The sequence below is a fragment of the Pteronotus mesoamericanus genome, unplaced genomic scaffold, assembly GCF_021234165.1.
Source record: "Pteronotus mesoamericanus isolate MK-2021 breed Mesoamerican mustached bat unplaced genomic scaffold, CSHL_Meso_final scaffold_54, whole genome shotgun sequence".
Taxonomy (NCBI): domain Eukaryota; kingdom Metazoa; phylum Chordata; class Mammalia; order Chiroptera; family Mormoopidae; genus Pteronotus; species Pteronotus mesoamericanus.
Window position 1 is genome coordinate 47,990,892 of NW_026555321.1, and position 12,852 is coordinate 48,003,743.

Genomic DNA, 12,852 nt, shown 5'->3' on the forward strand with positions numbered 1-12,852 from the left:
CAGAAACAATCCTCCACTCAACACACTCAAACTTGAAGAGACCCAGTGACAGCAAGCACTGTTGCTGTGAGTCCAGATGCTTCCCTTGACATCTCTGAATTCTTTTGGGCAAATGGCAACTGGTTTTGATGTTATAGATCTTTCAGTATTTGAGAAGAGCATGAAGTTTGAAAATAGTGTAGTCATGCTTTTATTACTATTGATGGATTAATAATAAAGAGTGTGCAGATAGGCACTGTATCTGGAAAAGAGAGCAAAAAATAGATACTTGAGATTCCCTGGATAATATGGAAAATTATTTTGTTCTTTGAGATCAAAAGTTGTTAAATGGGTAACCCAAATTTGGCCATGAATGTATTTGGTTTGCCCTAAATAATGTTTCAAATGCGTGATTGGAGTCCATACTTTAAAATGAGGAGATCTCAGAGAAAATTCCAGATTTTGACATCTCTTGAAAAGTCAAGTTTGGTAAGATTGGACCCACACTTCCGCATGGTCTCAACAAGAGTGGGACAGAGCCTGTCCCATCACACACCGTCTACTAGTCTGTCTTCCTGACGCTGACACATTTTCTTATACTTAACTCTCTTCAGGCACTGAGAGGCATCTTATGAATTTGCAGCCCCTGTAATAATTTCTTCCTAATCTTACCAACAGGACATCAAGGTGAATCATGGAACGGAGGGTTCTGGGGAGCTCAGACCACCTCATGCACCTCCCCCAATATACACACATGGGCCAAGGACTCTGGCCAAGGACGGAGGAGGAACTTTTCAGAGAACTCAGTGCTCACAGGCAGAACTGGCAGGTGGGTTGAGTCTCCCACATTCTTGTACTCTGCTTCCCTCATGTCATCATTGACCTGGAAACTACAGTAATAGAATCCGCAGGACATACCTCTGACCATTCTCCTGTGATCCAGATGTACTCGCAGGGTTGCAAACTACAGCTCTTGTGGTCGGCAGGCCGCTTGCTGCTGTCACAGTGCACACCATGAACCTCGCTGCCTTTTTCCTCGTCCACACACATCACCCTGCGGTACCTGGTGCCTTCCCCACAAGTCTTGGTGCACTATTAAAGACAAACACAATGAGTGTTGATATGGAAGAATAATAGAATAATATCCTGTTGTTATATATATATATATATATATTACCTATTACACAGAGAAGACTAATATCCTGTTGTAATTATTTGTTTTCCTGTCCATAGCCCCTTAAGACCGTGAGATCTCTGAGGCCAGGGATTATGAGAGAACTCGTTCTTTTACCCAGTGTCCAGCAACACTGCTCCTGGTACAGCAAGAAACATTCAGTGAGTGGCTGTCTGAATGCAGGAAGGAAATCAGAAACAAATGAATTTCAGGTCTGAAAAGGACCTGAAGGTATGTTTACTTTGAATACCCACTCAAACATGGACTCTTTTTAAAACTATGGCCAAATGATTTTCAAACTATTATTTAGTCCTTTCCCTGACTTGAGAGGTGACTAAGTACCTCTCGAGTAAGGAAAGTCATTCCTTGTCCAAGTGGTGCATTTCATCTTAAAACACAGAACTAAAGATATGTCTGCAGGTTCCAATTGTCTTAGTGACTGAATCCAGAACAGCATGAAGGACAAGTTTCATTTCTCACCAATGATCCCCCTTCAGGGACTTGAGGGCAGCTTTTCCTATGGCCCCTACAGCCCTTTCTTCTCCAGGTGAACTGCTCTCATCCTCGGTCATTCAGCAAATGTTCACCAAGTTCCTCATAAGTGTCAGGCCCTGGGATGGGTCCTGGGTGAACAGGAGTGCACACAATGGCACAGACCTTGCTCTCGGAGAGGAGCATGCATTTCAGTAGCAAAGACAAACATTAAAGGCTATGAGAGCTAGGGAGTGAGAGTTAGCAGTTGCTCTGATCTCCATTTTTCAGGTGAAAAAAGTGGGGTGTAGAGAGCCTGAGTAACTTGTCCCAGGTCATACATCTCTTCATGGGGTACAAGGGACTGATATTTTTATTCCCATGAACGAAGTGAGGAAAATAGAGTAGCTGGTACGTTTTGTCCTAGGATGACCTTTCTCCATGCTCTCTACTCGAGTTTTAGTCAATTTAACCCAAAATTCTCTTTTGAGAAAAATTGAACAGATGCATGCAAAAGAAAGAAAGAAAGAAAGAAAGAAAGAAAGAAAGAAAGAAAGAAAGAAAGAAAGAAACTACATCACCTTATTACACCATATACAAGAATAAACTCAAAGTGGATTAAAAACTTAAATGTAAGACCCCAAACCATAAAACTCCTAGAAGAAAATAGAGGCAGTAAAATCTCAGACATTCCTCTTAGCAACATTTTTTCCTTCTGATATATCTCCTTGGGCAAGGGAAACAAAAGAAAAAAAATAAACAAATAGGATTACATCAAACTAAAATGTTTTTCCACAACAAAGGAAACTACCAACAAAATAAAAAGACAACCCCCTGAATGGAGGAAGATATTTGTCAATGATACATCTGATAAAGGGTTAATATCCAAAATTTATAAAGGACTCATGCAACTCAACAACAAAATACCAAGCAATCCAATTAAAAAATGGGCAGAGGAGCTAAATAGACACTTCTCTAATGATGGCCAATAGACATATGAAAAGATGCTCAATGTCACTAATCATCAGAGAGATGCAAATGAAAATGACAATGAGATATCACCTCACACCTGTCAGAATGGTTGTTATTATTAATCCACAAACAAAAAGTGTTAGTGAGGTTGTGGAGAAGGGGGAACTCTTCTGCACTGTTGGTGGGAAGGCAGACTGGTGCAGCCACTGTGGAAACCAGTATGGAGGGTCCTCAAAAATGAAAAATGGAACTGTTTTATGACTGATTCCATTTCTGGGCATATACCCAAAGAAACCCAAAACACTAGTTTGAAAAGGTATATGTACCGCTATGTTCACTGCAGTGTTATTTACAATAGTCAAGATATGGAAGAAACCTAAGTGCCCATCAATAGATGGGTAGATAAAAAAAGTAGTGGTACATATATGCAAAAAAAATATTACTCAGCCATAAAAATAATGAAATCTTAACATTTGCAACAGCATGGGCAGACACAGAAGTTGTTATGCTTAGTGAAATCAGTCAGTCAGAGAAAGACAAATACCATATGATTCCATTTATATGTGGAATTTTAAGAACAAAATAAACAAACAAACAAAACTGAAATAGACTCATAGATACAGAGAACAGACAGATGGTTGCCAGATGAGAGGGGGAGTTGGAGGGGTGGGTGGAAAATATGAAGGGATTAATAAGTACTAATTGGTACAAAATAGTTAATGAGGAATGTAAAATATAGCATAAAGAATATAGTTAATAATGTTGTAATAACTATAGTTTGAATATATATATAGTGTATATACTATTGTGCCAGATGGGTACTGGAAATATCAGAAGGAATAATTTGTAAAGTATATAATTGTCTAACCACTATGCGTACACTTAAAACTAATACAAAATAACATCAAAAGTAAATTGTAATTGAAAAATAAAATTAAAAAAAGAAATTCTTTTCTGGAATGCTTCTTGTCTTTCTTGACCTGTTACGCAGTCCCTCTCCATCCCCATCCTCCCAGCCCATGGCAACTACCTCTCTGCTTCCTCTCTCTATGAATTTGCCTATTCTGAGTGTTTCATATAAGTGGAGTTATCCAGTATGTGTCCTTTCATGATTGGCTTGTCTCATTTAGCATAATGTTTTCAAGATTCTTCTATGATGAGCATGTATCCTGTGTATGGCTAAATATGAGCCTATTGTATGGATATACCACATTTTGTCAAATGTGGATGGACATGGGGGGTCGTTCCCTTCCTTTGACTACTGTGAGTAGTGCTGCTGTAGACATGCATGTACAAGGTTTAAGACCTGATTTCAATTCTTTTGGGTACATCCCTAGGAGTGGAAATGATGGGTCACATTGTATTCCTGTCTTTTGTGAGTTGCTTTGTTCTTCAGGAAGTAGAAGGAATATATGGTATGTCCTGGTAGTCCCTTATCATTTACAAACATACCTCAAAATTTATTTCTCCTGCTTGGAAGAAAACCTCAATATCTAGAATGTGAAGTTATCCATAATTTTTCTGGGGCACAAATATGAATCAAAAGCACTATGAGATGAGCATGAAGGAGCAAATCCTTCCAACCAGTGCTGGCTGGGTCTGGTTCTGAGCTCAATCCCAGCTCAGTTATTTTGGGATTTTCTGTGCCCCTGGAAGATGCTGGGAATGACTTTGAAGTAATAACATTCTTATTTCTTCATTTAAAAAATGCCAAATAAGTTAGGCAGCCACTGAATGCTACAAAACCAAACCAAACGTGGTTAATCTGTGATGTGTAGCTACATATAGAAGAAATACTTAACTCCCCTGAGAAAAAGAAATTGCTTATAGCTTAGGTGACTCAGAAGATGATGATTGAGCAGAAAACCTGGACTAAGCCTTCCAGTGTCCTTTCATTTTCACTGACTCATAGGGCTTTCATCTGTGTCAATGAGTAACAGGTTAGAGCAGAAATGCAAGGATTACTAAATACTTTCTGCTTCTTAAATGGCTCTCTCTAGGTTTTGAAGAATGTTTAACTACTATAAATATTCTTTTGCCAATGGTAGAAAAGGGAGTTGGGAAGCCTTACCTTGTGTAAGAAACATCCAAACCTGTAGAAAATTTTTATGAGCTTGTTTGAGCCAAATTGACATCAATTGACAGGAAGCAAAATCTCAACGGACTGAGAAAATGCTCTGGATAATGGCACTTTGGCAGCTTACTTTATAGGTCAGAATCAGAGGAGGAGATGTAAGAGGGTTACATGAAATCCACTGGTGATAGACTAGGCAGGCAGAAGCAAGCAAAGCAGGGAAACCTCTGATACTGGATAAAAAGTAAAATGGAGACACACACACTTCTTTTACAGAGATGGTACAGGAAAGATAAAAATTAACATTACAGCACACAGAGATGGTATTAGGGGAACAAGATAACAATGAGGGGTTCTTGATCTCTGCTCTGGTGCAGAGGTTGTGCCCTGAGGGGCCTGGAAAAGGAGATAATGCTGACATTTCAAAGGTACGGTGTTATCTTAGATGCAAAAGGAAAACAAACAGGCTCACGTCAGGTAAAGGCTGACCTTGTCAGGGAAGCTACAGGCCTAGGACGTGACTACCCTCATGACCCGCTTTTACTTAGAAATTTTCATGTTCAGACCATCCTACGTGGTTACTTTAGGTTTCTGAGTTTGCAGGACCTGCCTTGCTGGCCTCCCTTGAGCTTGTCAGGTATAGTATGTGGCCCTTTTTAGTTCACAACTGAGTATTACTTTTAGAAAAATAAAAATAAGTGACAATGCTTAGTGCTTTGGAATTAGTCAACAGAAGCTCTAAAATCACACGGCAAGTCTTTTCTCCTGGAGTCCTAGATCCAAATTAGAGCATGAGGCTGGGTGATCAGAAAGCAAACCCAGCCCCATGATTTTGGATTTTATCAGCCTTTGGTATTATCACTTCCCCCATGTGATTTATGAACTCTTTCCTTTCTCCTGGAAAATGATCTAGAAAAACAGCTGGAAAGAGCAACTAGCCTCATTTGAATTCTAAAAGGTTTTCTCAAATTTCATGACAGCTTTTAGAAAAAAGTATACCAAGTGTCTAAGTCATACTGCCAGCCTCCTGGAATTCCAGACACACTGTGATGCAGAAAGCAAATAACCACAGCACCGGGCTGAACTGGGTAGCCTGCCCATTGCCTCACAGGCTACACAGACTTTAAATGTGCTGAAATTAACAGGAGTGGGGCCAGGACAGGGGGATAACTTTCCAAATTTGAGGGTGAGACCTGAAATGTTTGATGTACTATTTTATTTAGCCAGTTAGGTTGGCCACATGGTAAAGGTCTAAAAGGGTTGTTTGAGAAACTCTTTCCTTAAAGATTGTAACCAAGCTGCTTCACACTTTTCTGGTGAGATTCCGTAGCTATCGTAGTTGGCCGCAGGGGATTATTTCATATTCCTGTTCTCTACCTTTAAAGTTGATTTTCCCCACGGATGAAAGGATCTGTTGTGTCTTTTCCAGGGCCAGCTACCATTGTCAGATAGCGTGAGAACAGACAAGCCACACGACAAACGGAGAACCTAATGGCACCGTGTTCTGTGTGCTGCGCAAAGGTTTTTGTGCTAAGGAACAGCGTTGACAATCAATTTATCTAACATTGATTTAAACTAAAAAAAGGAAAAGTGGTCTTTAAGTTACCAATAGGTTCTATCCTCAAAGTTCATGTTAAAGTCAGAAATTTTGAACACCTTTACCCCAAAATAGTATATTTTGCAAGGGAAAAAGGCAGACACAATACTATGGAGACATTTCATAACTTTAAAGTCATTCACACTTTCAGCCAATATTTTCAGTGGGTCAAGTTGTGTGCTGGGAGCTTGAGAACAACCCTGACATCTTCTTAGTCCCCTTCTCTCTCTGATAGGACACCAGGGTGGCTACTTCTCCCAGTTTGGGGTCCACATGTCAGGATAACAGGTGAACTGGTGGCTGCATTAACTTTAATGTTTAGGGTGCCTTATGTGGCTGTGTGAGCAGATATGGGTTCACAACAGTGATTGTGCCAGGGGAATGAGCCATCAGCAACTTCTGCAACTGTGAAAGCAGAAGAGGACAAGGGATAGGAGTCCCCACAGTGCTGGAAGGGGTGCCATGCAGTGGGAGGAGGAGGAGCAGTGCAGCTGCTGGCGAATGAACTAGGCAAGGAGGAGATGGCTGCCGGCTCAGGAGGGGCTGTGCATGCAGGGAGGCTGGAGGTGAAGGGCAAGAGGAAGTGGGGCCGGGAGGACTACAGCAGTCTGGGATTGTCAGAGCCTTCAGCTTGAGATAGGAATTCCAGAAGATGAGCAGAGGTCAGGTCATGAAGGGGCTTGCGAACCTCCTACACTGTTTCGGTGAAAATCCAAACCTTTGCCCTGGGCTACAGGGCACATAACCCGGCCACTCATGCAGTCCAGTTTCAGATCAGCATCTCGTCCCCACACCCTCTGCTCTGGCCATGCTCTGCTTTTCTGTGCAAGGGCTCTGGGCTCTGTCTTCCCTCTTCCTTTGACCTCAAATCACCTTCTCATGCCCTTTGCCCCCTGACCATCCTAGAGAGGTAGGCCTGGCCTGTCATTCTCTGTCTCTATCTTAGCCTCTTGTCTCTTCCCCATCGCAGTGCTTTTCAATCAGCAATTTCATGTAACATGTTCATTTGCTTGTTTTCTCCGTCAATCCCACCGTGGCAATTCCATGATCTCTAGTGCATCCCTGATGCATACCTACTGCACAGCACTTTGCGGGGGCTTGACGAAGATTTGTTGAATGAATAAATAAAGAGTTAGTATCTGGCCCTTGTACATACATCAAAACCTGATAACTCCCTATTGGAAACTTGATAAAAATCTTTGTACTATCTGACCATGGACTTGCTGCTTATTTCTAACTTTTCTGTGCTAAGATAAACTTGGGAATAACTTCACAGCTGATGTCAATAAAAGTTCTTAGAATCCAAATACGTATGAATGACCCAAGTCCCTGCCTTGGGCCAAACAGCTGTGGAGTGGGCAGCTCTGCAAAGGCCAGACTTAGCCGAGCACAGCTTGTCCGTGGCAGTGTGACAAGGAAATAAAACAGCTGTCCTTACAAGAAAACAGAGTTTGCTTGACTATTCTAAAAGACTAATTCTAAAGATTTAAAGAAGAAAGGCTATCAATTAGCAGGCATTGTTCTTTAATGCCTTCCTTCCTCCCGACTACCTTTTTGTGCCCCCCACTCATTGTATTCATTCAACAAGTGCCTCCAGGGCTCTAGATGCTGTGCTGAATGCTGGGGGGAAACTGGTGAATAGGTTCTATGACCCCAAACAGTAGATAACACAGATAAGGAAAGCAGGCAACAACAATTCAAACTGGAACTGCTACAGCAGAGTGTTTTCAGGGGGCGGTAAGAGCTAGTGGAAGGCCATCTGAGACAGTCATTAGTGTGGAGGGGTGATCAGCATGGGCTTCTGAGAGGAAGTGATGACTTGGCTGAGGTCTGAAGGATGCACAAGGGTGACTGAAGTAAGGGGAACAGCAGGACTGCCTTTGGTATAGAGTTACTGGGGAGGAGAGCAAGAGTATTCCAAGTAAAGATTAAAAAAGAAAAGAAAAAAGAAAACTCGTAAGTCCTGGGAGATTTATTCATTCACGTTGAGATGCATAAGCCACATACAGTTCAAATGTGATCAAAAGCCCTCTGCAGCTATAAGAAAATATTTAAGTCAAATTATAATACTATTAATAAGTAAATCCTTTATGACTGTAAATTTAAAAAGTATTTGTTTTTCTTTTTAAAAATTCAGACAGCCTCAAGAGCATTAAAACTGATCACCAAGAGGCGATGTATCCAGCCTAAACTTGGCAGCCCAACTTTGTGATAATGGAGGCTAAGCTGAAGTGTTGGTCATCATCTGAACTCTCCACCAAGAAGCCACTATGCTGAAGAGAAGCAGCATTGGTAGAAGATCTAAAATATGTGGAACCCCCTCACTTAGTCTCACTTAATCCTCAGTATGACCCTTCAATCCCTTCAACAAAGATCGCTGTATAATCTCCATTTAGCAGATAAGCTACCTGGAGCCCAGAGATAAGTAGATTTCCCAGAGCCACCCATGGAATGATCTTTTGTTAACAATGGGATACTTCTAGGGCATAAGCAAAATGAGACACTAATGTCTGGATAGAGCATTTTTCTATTCTTCAATTATTTTGCCCTGCATCTGAAAGTCCAGCCTCTACCCTGAGCTGTCATGAAGGCACACTGATGTCCCTTCTGCCCACACAGTCAAGAAGCCTTGCTATAAACAAAAGTGGTCCAGTGAGGTGTCCAGCACCATCAAGACTCCCCTACCCCAGCCGTGCCCAACCACATGGCTTAAGGCCTGGTCATCAACCAACTGGACCAAGAATTTTATTTTTAGAAGCAAGTGGGGGTGGCCACCCAGTCAAGGGAACTCTACTTTGATGCCAACTCTGCAGTAAGTGGCTGCAAAAGCCATTAAGAGGGAAATAAAATTATTCAACTTCGGTATACAAAAGGCAGGGGAATATAGATTCAGATCATGTGTTCCAGAGATTAGGCTGCTGGGCTTCAAATCCCAGCCTCATTACCTAGTAAATGCATGAATTTGGATGAATTAACTTATCTAAGCCTCAAGTTTCCTCATCTTTAAGTGAGGATAAAGATCTAATTGCTACATTAGAGAGTTATGGAAAAGGCTAAATAAGGTTCTCCACATAGTGCTCAGTCCACAGCTTAATAAACAATAAGATGTATGATTTTAAAAAATCATCATCAGTAAGTAGTAGGGCCACTGCACTCCACAACTCTAGTGGATGCCCCTGGCATTGCAGCCTATGGAGACAGCACTTCCGGAGTTGCGAGGCAAACAGCATGGGTGGCTGTATAAAATATGTTGATAATGCTATTTTATGTATGCATAACTTGTACTTCTCAAGGTGGATGCATGGATTATTTCTCAAAAAGAGGAGGGTGTCATTTGCTGTGTCCCTTGCTATGCATCTTGTTAACAAACAGGTGAGTTTTAATAATCTCCCGGGGGAAGCAAAAGAGGAAAGTACACACTCAGAAAGCAAACAAGAGCTCTGCTGGTTGCCAAGGACTGCTAAGAGGAAGAGGATTTCCCATAAAGGGGTTCTGGGGAAACCCAGCACCTCCCATTCAGTGAGCTCTGAGGCTGTGCCTTGGCATGCTCACTGACATCAGGTCAAACTGTCACTAGATGAAGGGAGGAAAGTCAAGACACATACCTACCCCAACTAGGTATCAGGTAATATGGAGCAGAGTGAGTGGGTGAGAGAGGAGGTGGAAGGAAGAAAGAAGGTGAAAGCCCAAAGAAGGAGATGACTACAAACATTGGGACCATCAGGAGGATGAGGGAGAGGGAATGACAGGACTGGAAGGCTAAATCCCCACATATATGAAGCCTGAAGTTCTAAAAAAAAAAAAAAAAAAAAAAAATCCCATTTAAAACTGCATCAAAAAATAAAATTAGGAATAAAGTTATTCAAGGAGGTGAAAGATCAGTACACTGAAAACTACAAGACACTGACAAAAGAAACTGAAGAAAACACAAATAAATAAAAGGATATTCTGTGTTCATGAACTAGAAGAATTAATATTGTTAAAATGTCCACATTACAGATTCCATGCAATCCTATCGAAATGACAAAAGGGCATTTTCCACAGAAATAAAAAAATCCTAAAATTTGTATGGAAATTGACCCACTAAGGCAATCTTGAGAAAGAAGAATGAAGCTGGAGGTATCACACTTCCTGATTTTAACCTACAACAAAGCTATAGTAATCAAAACAGTACAGTACTGGCATAAAAAAGACACACAGATCAATGGAGTAGAATAGAGTACCTAGAAATAAACCCACACATATATATGAGTTAATTTATGATAAAGGAGTCAAGAACATACAAAGGGTAAAGGATAGTCTCTTAAATAATGGTGTTAGGATAATAGCTACCTGCAAAAGAATGAAACAGGACCCCAATAATACACCAGATACAAAAGTCAATTAAAGATGGATGAAATACTTGAACATAATACCTGAAACCATAAAACTCCTAGGAGAAGACATGGGGGTAAGTTTCTTGACATCAACCTTGGCAATGATTTTCTGGACTGACACCAAAACCAAAGGCAATGAAAGCAAAACAGACAAGTAGGACCACATCAAACTAAAAATGGGCAAAGGACCTGAATAGACATTTCTCAAAAGAAGACATAAAAATGGCCAACAGATATATGAAAAGGTGCTTAACTTCACTAATCATCAGGGATGGACTCCTTGATGGTCAAGTGGCTAGGATTCAGTGCTTTCATCACTAATCATATGGGAAATGTAAATCAAAACCATACTAGATATCACCTCACACTTGTGAGACTGGCTATCATCAAGAAGGCAAGAAATAACAAGTGCTGGTGAGGATGTGGAGGAAAGGGAACCCTTGTGCACTGTTGGTAGGAGTGTGAATTGGTGCACCCATTATGGAAAACAGTATGTAGGTTACTCGAAAAATTAAAACCAGAGCAATCATATGATCCAACAATCACACTTCTGGGTATCTATCTAAAGATAACAAAATCCCTAACTCAAAAGGATATATGCACCCATGTTCACTGCAGGATTGTTTACAACAGCCAAGATATGGAAGCAACGTAAGGGTCCACTGATGAATTAATGGATAAAGAAAATATGGTCTCTCTCTCTCTGTCTATATATGTATATAAAATGGAATATCATTCAGTCATAAAACAAAAAGGAAATCCTACCATCTGCAACAACATGGATGAACCTTGAGGGCATTATGGTGATATAAATCAGACAGTGTAACACAAAAACTGTATGACATTGCTTATATGTAGAATATTTAAAACACCAAACTTATAAAGACAGAGAAGAAGCTGGTCAAAAGGTACAAACTTCTAGTTATAAGATAAGTAAGTCCTGGGGATGTAATGCACAGCATGGTAACTATAGTTAACAATACCACGTCATATATTTAAAATTTGCTGAGAGGAGATCATAAAACTTGTCATCACAAGAAAAACAATTCGTAAGTATGTGAGGTGATGGATATTAACTATAACTTACTGTGGTAATTATTTTGCAATATACACATATATCAAATCATCATGCTTTCACCAAAAATGAATACAATGCTTTATGTCAATTATATTCAATAAAACTGAAAAAAAGTGGAAATGCCACAGTACTTGTGTAAAATAATAAAAAAAAGTAATACAGTGTTGTATCTCATAGTGGTTTAAGAGCATAAACACAGGACCGAGTCTTGCTTCTTCCACTTGCTAAGTATGTAACATTTGGACAAATGACATTGGCTCTCTGAACCTAAGTTTCCTCGACCACAAAATGGGGTCATAATAATAATGCCCACTTTGCCTAGTGGTTATAAAGATTAAGTGAGTTGGTGAACATTAAGCACTTAGGACCACATGGGGCACAGTTTACCCCTGTTCTTAAAACTATTCCTGGTAGTAAGTTTCTGTCTTATTATTCGTACCCCCAAACCTCTTACAGAATATACTGTTTTAAAAAATTAAACGTATCGGGATAACATTGGTCAATGATATTATATAAATTTCAGGTGTACAACTTTATAATCTGGCATCTGTGTACTGTATTATATGCTCACCACCTGAAGTTTAGTCTCCTTCCATCACCATATCTGATCCCCTTTACCCTCTTCCTCATCCCCACAACCTTTCCCTCTCATAGCCACCCTACTGTTGTCTGTGTCTATGAGTTTACTTCTTGTTTGTTTGATTAATTCATTGTTTTCAGTTCTATGGTCCAAATGTGAGTGAAATCATATGATTCTTGCACTTTTCCCCCTGACTTACTTCACTTAGCATGATACCCTCAAGGTCCAACCCTGTTGTCACAAATGGCAATATTTCATCTTTTTAATGGCTGAGTAGTATTCCATTGTAGATACAGGGTTGTGCAGAAGTAGGTTTACAGTTGTGAGTATGTAAAACGCAGAGTTTATTCTTGTGTTATTACTTATTAATTATTGTATTATTTATTTGTATTTCATGTGAAACAGAGTTTATTATATATTATTATTAGTTAATTATTGTATTATTTACTTATATTTCAAGTGTAAACCTACTTTTGCCTACCACTGTATATTTACTACATTTTCTTTATCTAGTCATCTGCTGAAGGACACTTGGGTTATTTCCATGTCTT

General features: G+C 40.1%; 1 protein-coding gene across 1 annotated transcript in view; it reads right to left on the reverse strand.

Annotated features, from left to right (window-relative positions):
• Positions 1-12,852, reverse strand: part of ADAMTS9 (ADAM metallopeptidase with thrombospondin type 1 motif 9) — a 161,909-nt gene that overhangs the window by 23,295 nt on the left and 125,762 nt on the right. Inside the window, exon 30 of the mRNA XM_054595028.1 lies at positions 898-1,071. Within this exon, the coding sequence (XP_054451003.1) occupies positions 898-1,071 (174 nt within the window). The remainder of the gene's footprint in view (positions 1-897; positions 1,072-12,852) is intronic.